Source organism: Oncorhynchus keta, chromosome 16 (genome assembly GCF_023373465.1).
Source record: "Oncorhynchus keta strain PuntledgeMale-10-30-2019 chromosome 16, Oket_V2, whole genome shotgun sequence".
Classification (NCBI taxonomy): Eukaryota; Metazoa; Chordata; class Actinopteri; order Salmoniformes; family Salmonidae; genus Oncorhynchus; species Oncorhynchus keta.
Window position 1 is genome coordinate 20,993,711 of NC_068436.1, and position 16,286 is coordinate 21,009,996.

The following is a 16,286-nucleotide window of genomic DNA, read 5'->3' on the forward strand; positions in this document are numbered from 1 at the left end:
CACACCTGTATACACCTGTTTGATGTTATTATAATGTTAACACACCTGTATACACCTGTTTGATGTTATTATAATGTTAACACACCTGTATACACCTGCTTGATGTTATTATAATGTTAACACACCTGTATACACCTGCTTGATGTTATTATAATGTTAACACACCTGTATACACCTGTTTGATGTTATTATAATGTTAACACACCTGTATACACCTGTTTGATGTTATTATAATGTTAACACACCTGTATACACCTGTTTGATGTTATTATAATGTTAACACACCTGTATACACCTGTTTGATGTTACATGTTATAATGTTAACACACCTGTATACACCTGCTTGATGTTATTATAATGTTAACACACCTGTATACACCCTTGATGTTATTATAATGTTACACCTGTATACACCTGTTTGATGTTATTATAATGTTTGATGTTGTTATAATGTTAACACACCTGTATACACCTGCTTGATGTTATTATAATGTTAACCTGTACACCTATTATATACACTGTATGCTTGATGTTATTATAATGTTAACACACCTGTATACACCTGCTTGATGTTATTATAATGTTAACACACCTGTATACACCCTTGATGTTATTATAATGTTACACCTGTATACACCTGTTTGATGTTATTATAATGTTAACACACCTGTATACACCTGCTTGATGTTATTATAATGTTAACACACCTGTATACACCTGCTTGATGTTATTATAATGTTAACACACCTGTATACACCTGCTTGATGTTATTATAATGTTAACACACCTGTATACACCTGCTTGATGTTATTATAATGTTAACACACCTGTATACACCCTTGATGTTATTATAATGTTAACACACCTGTATACACCTGCTTGATGTTATTATAATGTTAACACACCTGTATACACCTGTTTGATGTTATTATAATGTTAACACACCTGTATACACCTGCTTGATGTTATTATAATGTTAACACACCTTGATGTATACACCTGTTTGATGTTATTATAATGTTAACACACCTGTATACACCTGCTTGATGTTATTATAATGTTAACACACCTGTATACACCTGCTTGATGTTATTATAATGTTAACACACCTGTATACACCTGCTTGATGTTATTATAATGTTAACACACCTGTATACACCTTGATGTTATTATAATGTTAACACACCTGTATACATGTTTGATGTTATATAATGTTAACACACCTGTATACACCTGCTTGATGTTATTATAATGTTAACACACCTGTATACACCTGCTTGATGTTATTATAATGTTAACACACCTGTATACACCTGTTTGATGTTATTATAATGTTAACACACCTGTATACACCTGCTTGATGTTATTATAATGTTAACACACCTGTATACACCTGCTTGATGTTATTATAATGTTAACACACCTGTATACACCTGTTTGATGTTATTATAATGTTAACACACCTGTATACACCTGTTTGATGTTATTATAATGTTAACACACCTGTATACACCTGCTTGATGTTATTATAATGTTAACACACCTGTATACACCTGCTTGATGTTATTATAATGTTAACACACCTGTATACACCTGTATTGATGTTATTATAATGTTAACTGTATACACCTGTATACACCTGTTTGATGTTATTATAATGTTAACACACCTGTATACACCTGTTTGATGTTATTATAATGTTAACACACCTGTATACACCTGCTTGATGTTATTATAATGTTAACACACCTGTATACACCTGTTTGATGTTATTATAATGTTAACACACCTGTATACACCTGCTTGATGTTATTATAATGTTAACACACCTGTATACACCTGCTTGATGTTATTATAATGTTAACACACCTGTATACACCTGCTTGATGTTATTATAATGTTAACACACCTGTATACACCTGTTTGATGTTATTATAATGTTAACACACCTGTATACACCTGCTTGATGTTATTATAATGTTAACACACCTGTATACACCTGCTTGATGTTAATGTTAACACACCTGTATACACTTGATGTTATTATAATGTTAACCTGCTTGACACCTGTATACACCTGTTTGATGTTATTATAATGTTAACACACCTGTATACACCTGCTTGATGTTATTATAATGTTAACACACCTGTATACACCTGCTTGATGTTATTATAATGTTAACACACCTGTATACACCTGCTTGATGTTATTATAATGTTAACACACCTGTATACACCTGCTTGATGTTATTATAATGTTAACACACCTGTATACACCTGCTTGATGTTATTATAATGTTAACACATGTTACACCTGCTTGATGTTATTATAATGTTAAACACCTGTATACACCTGCTTGATGTTATTATAATGTTAACACACCTGTATACACCTGCTTGATGTTATTATAATGTTAACACACCTGTATACACCTGCTTGATGTTATTATAATGTTAACACACCTGTATACACCTGTTTGATGTTATTATAATGTTAACTGTATACACCTGTTATTATATACACCTGTATACACCTGTTTGATGTTATTATAATGTTAACACACCTGTATACACCTGTTTGATGTTATTATAATGTTAACACACCTGTATACACCTGCTTGATGTTATTATAATGTTAACACACCTGTATACACCTGCTTGATGTTATTATAATGTTAACACACCTGTATACACCTGCTTGATGTTATTATAATGTTACACCTGTATACACCTGTTTGATGTTATTATAATGTTAACACACCTGTATACACCTGCTTGATGTTATTATAATGTTAACACACCTGTATACACACCTGTATACACCTGTTTGATGTTATTATAATGTTAACACACCTGTATACACCTGCTTGATGTTATTATAATGTTAACACACCTGTATACACCTGTTTGATGTTATTATAATGTTAACACTGTATACACCTGTTTGATGTTATTATAATGTTAACACACCTGTATACACCTGCTTGATGTTATTATAATGTTAACACACCTGTATACACCTGCTTGATGTTATTATAATGTTAACACACCTGTATACACCTGCTTGATGTTATTATAATGTTAAACACACCTGTATACACCTGTTTGATGTTATTATAATGTTAACACACCTTATACACCTGTTTGATGTTATTATAACACACCTGTATACACCTGTTTGATGTTATTATAATGTTAACACACCTGTATACACCTGTTTGATGTTATTATAATGTTAACACACCTGTATACACCTGTTTGATGTTATTATAATGTTAACACACCTGTATACACCTGCTTGATGTTATTATAATGTTAACACACCTGTATACACCTGTTTGATGTTATTATAATGTTAACACACCTGTATACACCTGTTTGATGTTATTATAATGTTAACACACCTGTATACACCTGCTTGATGTTATTATAATGTTAACACACCTGTATACACCTGTTTGATGTTATTATAATGTTAACACACCTGTATACACTGTTTGATGTTATTATAATGTTAACACACCTGTATACACCTGTTTGATGTTATTATAATGTTAACACACCTGTATACACCTGTTTGATGTTATTATAATGTTAACACACCTGTATACACCTGCTTGATGTTATTATAATGTTAACACACCTGTATACACCTGTTTGATGTTATTATAATGTTAACACACCTGTATACACCTGCTTGATGTTATTATAATGTTAACACACCTGTATACACCTGCTTGATGTTATTATAATGTTAACACACCTGTATACACCTGTTTGATGTTATTATAATGTTAACACACCTGTATACACCTTGATGTTATTATAATGTTAACACACCTGTATACACCTGTTTGATGTTATTATAATGTTAACACACCTGTATACACCCTTGATGTTATTATAATGTTAACACACCTGTATACACCTGCTTGATGTTATTATAATGTTAACACACCTGTTATTATATACACCTGTTTGATGTTATTATAATGTTAACACACCTGTATACACCTGTTTGATGTTATTATAATGTTAACACACCTGTATACACCTGCTTGATGTTATTATAATGTTAACACACCTGTATACACCTGTTTGATGTTATTATAATGTTAACACACCTGTATACACCTGTTTGATGTTATTATAATGTTAACACACCTGTATACACCTGTTTGATGTTATTATAATGTTACACACCTGTATACACCTGTTTGATGTTATTATAATGTTACACCACACCTGTATACACCTGTTTGATGTTATTATAATGTTAACACACCTGTATACACCTGCTTGATGTTATTATAATGATGTTACATTATAATGTTATTATAATGTTAACACACCTGTATACACCTGTTTGATGTTATTATAATGTTAACACACCTGTATACACCTGCTTGATGTTATTATAATGTTAACACACCTGTATACACCTGCTTGATGTTATTATAATGTTAACACACCTGTATACACCTGCTTGATGTTATTATAATGTTAACACACCTGTATACACCTGTTTGATGTTATTATAATGTTAACACACCTGTATACACCTGATGTTGATGTTATTATAATGTTAACACACCTGTATACACCTGCTTGATGTTATTATAATGTTAACACACCTGTATACACCTGCTTGATGTTATTATAATGTTAACACACCTGTATACACCTGCTTGATGTTATTATTGATGTTATTATAATGTTAACACACCTGTATACACCTGTTTGATGTTATTATAATGTTAACACACCTGTATACACTTGATGTTATTATAATGTTAACACCTGTATACACCTGTTTGATGTTATTATAATGTTAACACACCTGTATACACCTGCTTGATGTTATTATAATGTTAACACACCTGTATACACCTGCTTGATGTTATTATAATGTTAACACCTGTATACACTTGATGTTATTATAATGTTAACACACCTGTATACACCTGTTTGATGTTAGTATAATGTTAACACACCTGTATACACCTTGATGTTATTATAATGTTAACACACCTGTATACACCTGCTTGATGTTATTATAATGTTAACACACCTGTATACACCTGCTTGATGTTGTATAATGTTGATGTTATTATAATGTTAACACACCTGTATACACCTGTTATTATAATGTTAACACACCTGTATACACCTGCTTGATGTTATTATAATGTTAACACACCTGTATACACCTTGATGTTATTATAATGTTAACACACCTGTATACACCTGTTTGATGTTATTATAATGTTAACACACCTGTATACACCTGCTTGATGTTATTATAATGTTAACACACCTGTATACACCTGTTTGATGTTATTATAATGTTATTATAATGTTAACACACCTGTATACACCTGTTTGATGTTATTATAATGTTAACACACCTGTATACACCTGCTTGATGTTATTATAATGTTAACACACCTGTATACACCTGTTTGATGTTATTATAATGTTAACACACCTGTATACACCTGTTGATGTTATTATAATGTTAACACACCTGTATACACCTGCTTGATGTTATTATAATGTTAACACACCTGTATACACCTGTTTGATGTTATTATAATGTTAACACACCTGTATACACCTGCTTGATGTTATTATAATGTTAACACACCTGTATACACCTGCTTGATGTTATTATAATGTTAACACACCTGTATACACCTGCTTGATGTTATTATAATGTTAACACACCTGTATACACCTGCTTGATGTTATTATAATGTTAACACACCTGTATACACCTGCTTGATGTTATTATAATGTTAACACACCTGTATACACCTGCTTGATGTTATTATAATGTTAACACACCTGTATACACCTGCTTGATGTTATTATAATGTTAACACACCTGTATACACCTGTTTGATGTTATTATAATGTTAACACACCTGTATACACCTGTTTGATGTTATTATAATGTTAACACACCTGTATACACCTGCTTGATGTTATTATAATGTTAACACACCTGTATACACCTGTTTGATGTTATTATAATGCTTGATGTTATTATAATGTTAACACACCTGTATACACCTGCTTGATGTTATTATAATGTTAACACACCTGTATACACCTGCTTGATGTTATTATAATGTTAACACACCTGTATACACCTGCTTGATGTTATTATAATGTTAACACACCTGTATACACCTGCTTGATGTTATTATAATGTTAACACACCTGTATACACCTGTTTGATGTTATTATAATAACTGTATACACCTGCTTGATGTTATACACCTGTATACACCTGTTTGATGTTATTATAATGATGTTACACCTGTTTGATGTTATAATGTTAACACACCTGTATACACCTGCTTGATGTTATTATAATGTTAACACACCTGTATACACCTGCTTGATGTTATTATAATGTTAACACACCTGTATACACCTGCTTGATGTTATTATAATGTTAACACACCTGTATACACCTGCTTGATGTTATTATAATGTTAACACACCTGTATACACCTGCTTGATGTTATTATAATGTTAACACACCTGTATACACCTGCTTGATGTTATTATAATGTTAACACACCTGTATACACCTGCTTGATGTTATTATAATGTTAACACACCTGTATACACCTGCTTGATGTTATTATTGATGTTATTATAATGTTAACACACCTGTATACACCTGCTTGATGTTATTATAATGTTAACACACCTGTATACACCTGCTTGATGTTATTATAATGTTAACCTGTATACACCTTGATGTTATTATAATGTTAACACACCTGTATACACCTGCTTGATGTTATTATAATGTTAACACACCTGTATACACCTGCTTGATGTTATTATAATGTTAACACACCTGATGTTGATGTTATAATGTTAACACACCTGTATACACCTGTTTGATGTTATTATAATGTTAACACACCTGTTATACACCTGCTTGATGTTATTATAATGTTAACACACCTGTATACACCTGCTTGATGTTATTATAATGTTAACACACCTGTATACACCTGCTTGATGTTATTATAATGTTAACACACCTGTATACACCTGCTTGATGATGTTACCTTATACACCTGTTTGATGTTATTATAATGTTAACACCTGTATACACCTGTTTGATGTTATTATAATGTTAACTTGATGTTATTATAATGTTAACACACCTGTATACACCTGCTTGATGTTATTATAATGTTAACACACCTGTATACACCTGCTTGATGTTATTATAATGTTAACACACCTGTATACACCTGCTTGATGTTATTATAATGTTAACACACCTGTATACACCTGTTTGATGTTATTATAATGTTAACACACCTGTATACACCTGTTTGATGTTATTATAATGTTAACACACCTGTATACACCTGCTTGATGTTATTATAATGTTAACACACCTGTATACACCTGCTTGATGTTATTATAATGTTAACACACCTTATACACCCTTGATGTTATTATAATGTTAACACACCTGTATATTTGCTTGATGTTATTATAATGTTAACACACCTGTATACACCTGCTTGATGTTATTATAATGTTAACACACCTGTATACACCTGCTTGATGTTATTATAATGTTAACACACCTGTATACACCTGCTTGATGTTATTATAATGTTAACACACCTGTATACACCTGCTTGATGTTATTATTGTTAACACACCTGTATACACCTGCTTGATTATACACACCTGTATTGCTTGATGTATAACACACCTGTATACACCTGCTTGATGTTATTATAATGTTAACACACCTGTATACACCTGCTTGATGTTATTATAATGTTAATACCTGTATACACCTGCTTGATGTTATTATAATGTTAACACACCTGTATACACCTGCTTGATGTTATTATAATGTTAACACACCTGTATACACCTGCTGTTTGATGTTATTATAATGTTAACACACCTGTATACACCTGCTTGATGTTATTATAATGTTAACACACCTGTATACACCTGTTTGATGTTATTATAATGTTAACACACCTGTATACACCTTGATGTTATTATAATGTTAACACACCTGATGTTATGTTATTATAATGTTAACACACCTGTATACACCTGCTTGATGTTATTATAATGTTAACACACCTGTATACACCTGCTTGATGTTATTATAATGTTAACACACCTGTATACACCTGCTTGATGTTATTATAATGTTAACACACCTGTATACACCTGCTTGATGTTGATGTTACCTGTATAATGTTAACACACCTGTATACACCTGTTTGATGTTATTATAATGTTAACACACCTGTATACACCTGCTTGATGTTATTATAATGTTAACACACCTGTATACACCTGTTTGATGTTATTATAATGTTAACACACCTGTATACACCTGCTTGATGTTATTATAATGTTAACTGTATACACCTGTTTGATGTTATTATAATGTTAACACACCTGTATACACCTTGATGTTATTATAATGTTAACACACCTGCTTGATGTTATTATAATGTTAACACACCTGTATACACCTGTTTGATGTTATTATAATGTTAACACACCTGTATACACCTGCTTGATGTTATTATAATGTTAACACACCTGTATACACCTGCTTGATGCTATTATAATGTTAACACACCTGTTTGATGTTATTATAATGTTAACACACCTGTATACACCTGCTTGATGTTATTATAATGTTAACACACCTGTATACACCTGCTTGATGTTATTATAATGTTAACACACCTGTATACACCTGCTTGATGTTATTATAATGTTAACACACCTGTATACACCTGCTTGATGTTATTATAATGTTAACACACCTGTATACACCTGCTTGATGTTATTATAATGTTAACACACCTGTATACACCTGCTTGATGTTATTATAATGTTAACACACCTGTATACACCTGCTTGATGTTATTATAATGTTAACACACCTGTATACACCTGCTTGATGTTATTATAATGTTAACACACCTGTATACACCTGTTTGATGTTATTATAATGTTAACACACCTGTATACACCTGTTTGATGTTATTATAATGTTAACACACCTGTATACACCTGCTTGATGTTATTATAATGTTAACTGTATACACCTGCTTGATGTTATTATAACACCTGTATACACCTGCTTGATGTTATTATAATGTTAACACACCTGTATACACCTGCTTGATGTTATTATAATGTTAACACACCTGTATACACCTGCTTGATGTTATTATAATGTTACACCTGTATACACCTGCTTGATGTTATTATAATGTTAACACACCTGTATACACCTTGATGTTATTATAATGTTAACACACCTGTATACACCTGCTTGATGTTATTATAATGTTAACACACCTGTATACACCTGCTTGATGTTATTATAATGTTAACACACCTGTATACACCTGCTTGATGTTATTATAATGTTAACACACCTGTATACACCTTGATGTTATTATAATGTTAACACACCTGTATACACCTGTTTGATGTTATTATAATGTTAACACACCTGTATACACTGTTTGATGTTATTATAATGTTAACACACCTGTATTGTTTGTTATTATAATGTTAACACACCTGTATACACCTGCTTGATGTTATTATAATGTTAACACACCTGTATACACCTGCTTGATGTTATTATAATGTTAACACACCTGTATACACCTGTTTGATGTTATTATAATGTTAACACACCTGTATACACCTGCTTGATGTTATTTATAATGTTAACACACCTGTATACACCTGCTTGATGTTATTATAATGTTACACACCTATATACACCTGTTTGATGTTATTATAATGTTAACACACCTGTATACACCTGTTTGATGTTATTATAATGTTAACACACCTGTATACACCTGTTTGATGTTATTATAATGTTAACACACCTGTATACACCTGCTTGATGTTATTATAATGTTAACCTGTATACACCACACCTGTATACACCTGCTTGATGTTATTATAATGTTAACACACCTGTATACACCTGCTTGATGTTATTATAATGTTAACACACCTGTATACACCTGTTTGATGTTATTATAATGTTAACACACCTGTATACACCTGCTTGATGTTATTATAATGTTAACACACCTGTATACACCTGTTTGATGTTATTATAATGTTAACACACCTGTATACACCTGCTTGATGTTATTATAATGTTAACACACCTGTATACACCTGTTTGATGTTATTATAATGTTAACACACCTGTATACACCTGCTTGATGTTATTATAATGTTACACCTGTATACACCTGTTTTGATGTTATTATAATGTTGATGTTATTATAATGTTAACACACCTGTATACACCTGCTTGATGTTATTATAATGTTAACACACCTGTATACACCTGCTTGATGTTATTATAATGTTAACACACCTGTATACACCTGCTTGATGTTATTATAATGTTAACACACCTGTATACACCTGCTTGATGTTATTATAATGTTAACACACCTATTATATACACCTGTATACACCTTGATGTTATTATAATGTTAACACACCTGTATACACCTGTTTGATGTTATTATATAATGTTAACACACCTGTATACACCTGCTTGATGTTATTATAATGTTAACACACCTGTATACACCTGCTTGATGTTATTATAATGTTAACACACCTGTATACACCTGCTTGATGTTATTATAATGTTAACACACCTGTATACACCTGCTTGATGTTATTATAATGTTAACACACCTGTATACACCTGCTTGATGTTATTATAATGTTAACACCTGTATACACCTTGATGTTATTATAATGTTAACACACCTGTATACACCTGTTTGATGTTATTATAATGTTAACACACCTGTATACACCTTGATGTTATTATAATGTTGTATACACCTGCTTGATGTTATTATAATGTTAACACACCTGTATACACCTGCTTGATGTTATTATAATGTTAACACACTGTATACACCTTGATGTTATTATAATGTTAACACACCTGTATACACCTTGATGTTATTATAATGTTAACACACCTTGATGTTGTATACACCTGCTTGATGTTATTATAATGTTAACACACCTGTATACACCTGCTTGATGTTATTATAATGTTAACACACCTGTATACACCTGCTTGATGTTATTATAATGTTAACACACCTGTATACACCTGCTTGATGTTATTATAATGTTACACCTGTATACACCTGCTTGATGTTATTATAATGTTAACACACCTGTATACACCTGCTTGATGTTATTATAATGTTAACACACCTGTATACACCTGCTTGATGTTATTATAATGTTAACACACCTGTATACACCTGCTTGATGTTATTATAATGTTAACACACTGTTTGATGTTATTATAATGTTAACACACCACCTGCTTGATGTTATTATAATGTTAACACACCTGTATACACCTGCTTGATGTTATTATAATGTTAACACACCTGTATACACCTGCTTGATGTTATTATAATGTTAACACACCTGTATACACCTGCTTGATGTTATTATAATGTTAACACACCTGTATACACCTGCTTGATGTTATTATAATGTTAACACACCTGTATACACCTGCTTGATGTTATTATAATGTTAACACACCTGTATACACCTGCTTGATGTTATTATAATGTTAACACACCTGTATACACCTGCTTGATGTTATTATAATGTTTGATGTTATTATAATGTTAACACACCTGTATACACCTGCTTGATGTTATTATAATGTTAACACACCTGCTTGATGTTATTATAATACACCTGCTTGATGTTATTATAATGTTAACACACCTGTATACACCTGCTTGATGTTATTATAATGTTAACACACCTGTATACACTTGATGTTATTATAATGTTAACACACCCTGTTATTATAATGTTACACCTGTTAACACATACACCTGCTTGATGTTATTATAATGTTATTATAATGTTATGTTAACACACCTGTATACACCTGCTTGATGTTATTATAATGTTAACACACCTGTTATTATATACACCTGCTTGATGTTATTATAATGTTAACACACCTGTATACACCTGCTTGATGTTATTATAATGTTAACTGTATACACCTGCTTGATGTTATTATATGTTACACCTGTATACACCTTGATGTTATTATAATGTTAACACACCTGTATACACCTGCTTGATGTTATTATAATGTTAACACACCTGTATACACCTGCTTGATGTTATTATAATGTTAACACACCTGATGTTGATGTTATTATAATGTTAACACACCTGTATACACCTGTTTGATGTTATTATAATGTTAACACACCTGTATACACCTGTTATTATAATGTTTGATGTTATTATAATGTTAACACACCTGTATACACCTGCTTGATGTTATTATAATGTTAACACACCTGTATACACCTGCTTGATGTTATTATAATGTTAACACACCTGTATACACCTGTTTGATGTTATTATAATGTTAACACACCTGTATACACCTGCTTGATGTTATTATAATGTTAACACACCTGTATACACCTGCTTGATGTTATTATAATGTTAACACACCTGTATACACCTGTTTGATGTTATTATAATGTTAACACACCTGTATACACCTGCTTGATGTTATTATAATGTTAACACACCTGTATACACCACCTGTATACACCTGTATACACCTGCTGTTTGATGTTATTATAATGTTAACACACCTGTATACACCTGCTTGATGTTATTATAATGTTAACACACCTGTATACACCTGCTTGATGTTATTATAATGTTAACACACCTGTATACACCTTGATGTTATTATAATGTTACACCTGTATACACCTGTTTGATGTTATTATAATGTTAACACACCTTGATGTTATTATAATGTTAACACACACCTGTTTGATGTTATTATAATGTTAACACACCTGTATACACCTGCTTGATGTTATTATAATGTTAACACACCTGTATACACCTGCTTGATGTTATTATAATGTTAACACACCTGTATACACCTGCTTGATGTTATTATATGTTAACACCTGTTACACTTGATGTTATTATAATGTTAACACCTGTATACACCTGCTTGATGTTATTATAATGTTAACACACCTGTATACACCTGCTTGATGTTATTATAATGTTAACACACCTGTATACACCTGTTTGTGTTATTATAATGTTAACACACCTGTATACACCTGTTTGATGTTATTATAATGTTAACACACCTGTATACACCCTTGATGTTATTATAATGTTAACACACCTGTATACACCTGCTTGATGTTATTATAATGTTAACACACCTGTATACACCTGCTTGATGTTATTATAATGTTAACACACCTGTATACACCTGCTTGATGTTATTATAATGTTAACACACCTGTATACACCTGCTTGATGTTATTATTGATGTTATTATGTTAATGTTAACACACCTGTATACACCTGCTTGATGTTATTATAATGTTAACACACCTGTATACACCTGCTTGATGTTATTATAATGTTAACACACCTGTATACACCTGCTTGATGTTATTATAATGTTAACACACCTGTATACACCTGCTTGATGTTGCTTGATGTTATGTTTATAATGTTAACACACCTGTATACACCTGTTTGATGTTATTATAATGTTAACACACCTGTATACACCTGCTTGATGTTATTATAATGTTAACACACCTGTATACACCTGTTTGTTATTATAATGTTATTATACCTGTTTGATGTTATTATAATGTTAACACACCTGTATACACCTGCTTGATGTTATTATAATGTTAACACTTGATGTTGATTATAATGTTAACACACCTGTATACACCTGCTTGATGTTATTATAATGTTAACACACCTGTATACACCTGCTTGATGTTATTATAATGTTAACACACCTGTATACACCTGCTTGATGTTATTATAATGTTAACACACCTGTATACACCTGCTTGATGTTATTATAATGTTAACAACTGTATACACCTGCTTGATGTTATTATAATGTTACACCTGTATACACCTGCTTGATGTTATTATAATGTTAACACACCTGTATACACCTGCTTGATGTTATTATAATGTTACACCTGTATACACCTTGATGTTATTATAATGTTACACCTGTATACACCTGCTTGATGTTATTATAATGTTAACACACCTGTATACACCTGCTTGATGTTATTATAATGTTAACACACCTGTATACACCTGCTTGATGTTATTATAATGTTAACACACCTGTATACACCTGCTTGATGTTATTATAATGTTAACACACCTGTATACACCCTTGATGTTATTATAATGTTACACCTGTATACACCTGCTTGATGTTATTATAATGTTAACACACCTGTATACACCTGCTTGATGTTATTATAATGTTAACACACCTGTATACACCTGCTTGATGTTATTATAATGTTAACACACCTGTATACACCTGCTTGATGTTATTATAATGTTAACACACCTTGATGTTATTATAATGTTACACCTGCTTGATGTTATTATAATGTTAACACACCTGTATACACCTGCTTGATGTTATTATAATGTTAACACACCTGTATACACCTGTTTGATGTTATTATAATGTTAACACACCTGTATACACCTGCTTGATGTTATTATAATGTTAACACACCTGTATACACCTGCTTGATGTTATTATAATGTTAACACACCTGTATACACCTGCTTGATGTTATTATAATGTTAACACACCTGTATACACCTGCTTGATGTTATTATAATGTTAACACACCTGTATACACCTGCTTGATGTTATTATAATGTTAACACACCTGTATACACCTGCTTGATGTTATTATAATGTTAACACACCTGTATACACCTGCTTGATGTTATTATAATGTTAACACACCTGTATACACCTGCTTGATGTTATTATAATGTTAACACCTGTATACACCTGCTTGATGTTATTATAATGTTAACACACCTGTATACACCTGCTTGATGTTATTATAATGTTAACACACCTGTATACACCTGCTTGATGTTATTATAATGTTAACACACCTGTATACACCTGCTTGATGTTATTATAATGTTAACACACCTGTATACACCTGCTTGATGTTATTATAATGTTAACACACCTGTATACACCTGCTTGATGTTATTATAATGTTAACGGGGATCCTAATCAAATACCACAATGACAACATTCAGCTGTCGTATTCCCAACATCAAACCAAGCTGTACAACGCTCTTCTCATTCAGCGACGGCTCCACAGTGTATGTGTAGTCCCTGGGCTGGGGAGGAGGAGGGAGGGCCGGTCCCCGGTAAGACAGAGGAGCCCTGGGCAGCGGTGGGGGAGCGCCCCCTGGTGGTCCTGGTGGAGCAACTCTTCTCTCACATCCTCAAGATACTCAACATCTGTGCCCACGTGCTGGACGACACGCCGCCCGGACCCGCCGTCAAGGTGTGTGTGTGTGTGTGTGTGTGTCAGGTGTGTCAGGTGTGTGTGTGTCTAAACAATGTGTAAATCAGAGAAACAAAGGGATAAGCGGTCCCTCCAGGCCACCTCTGTCCTCGTCCCTCCAGCCAACGCTCCCTCTCTGTGTTGTCCTCTCTATCCCCCAGGCCACCCTGCCGTCCCTAGCCAACGCTCCCCTCTCAGTGTTGTCCTCTCTGTCCCTCCAGGCCACCCTGCCGTCCCTAGCCAACGCTCCCTCCCTCAGTGTTGTCCTCTCTGTCCCCCAGGCCACCCTGTCCCTAGCCAACGCTCCCTCCCTCAGTGTTGTCCCTAGCCAACGCTCCCTCTCTCAGTGTTGTCCTCTCTGTCCCCCAGGCCACCCTGCCGTCCCTAGCCAATGCTCCCTCTCTCAGTGTTGTCCTCTCTGTCCCCCAGGCCACCCTGCCGTCCCTAGCCAACGCTCCCCTCTCAGTGTTGTCCTCTCTGTCCCCCAGGCCACCCTGCCGTCCCTAGCCAACGCTCCCCTCTCAGTGTTGTCCTCTCTGTCCCCCAGGCCACCCTGCTCAGTGTTGTCCCCTAGCCAACGCTCCCTCTCTCAGTGTTGTCCTCTCTGTCCCCCAGGCCACCCTGCCGTCCCTAGCCAATGCTCCCTCTCTCAGTGTTGTCCTCTCTGTCCCCCAGGCCACCCTGCCGTCCCTAGCCAACGCTCCCTCCCTCAGTGTTGTCCTCTCTGTCCCTCCAGGCCACCCTGCCGTCCCTAGCCAACGCTCCCTCCCTCAG

The 16,286-nt window shown here is 33.2% G+C and overlaps 1 protein-coding gene across 1 annotated transcript in view; it reads left to right on the forward strand.

The window, feature by feature from the left end:
- LOC127907901 (huntingtin-like) overlaps positions 1–16,286 on the forward strand; it is a 200,570-nt gene that overhangs the window by 115,192 nt on the left and 69,092 nt on the right. Inside the window, 1 exon segment of the mRNA XM_052464365.1 lies at positions 15,310–15,512. Within this exon segment, the coding sequence (XP_052320325.1) occupies positions 15,310–15,512 (203 nt within the window).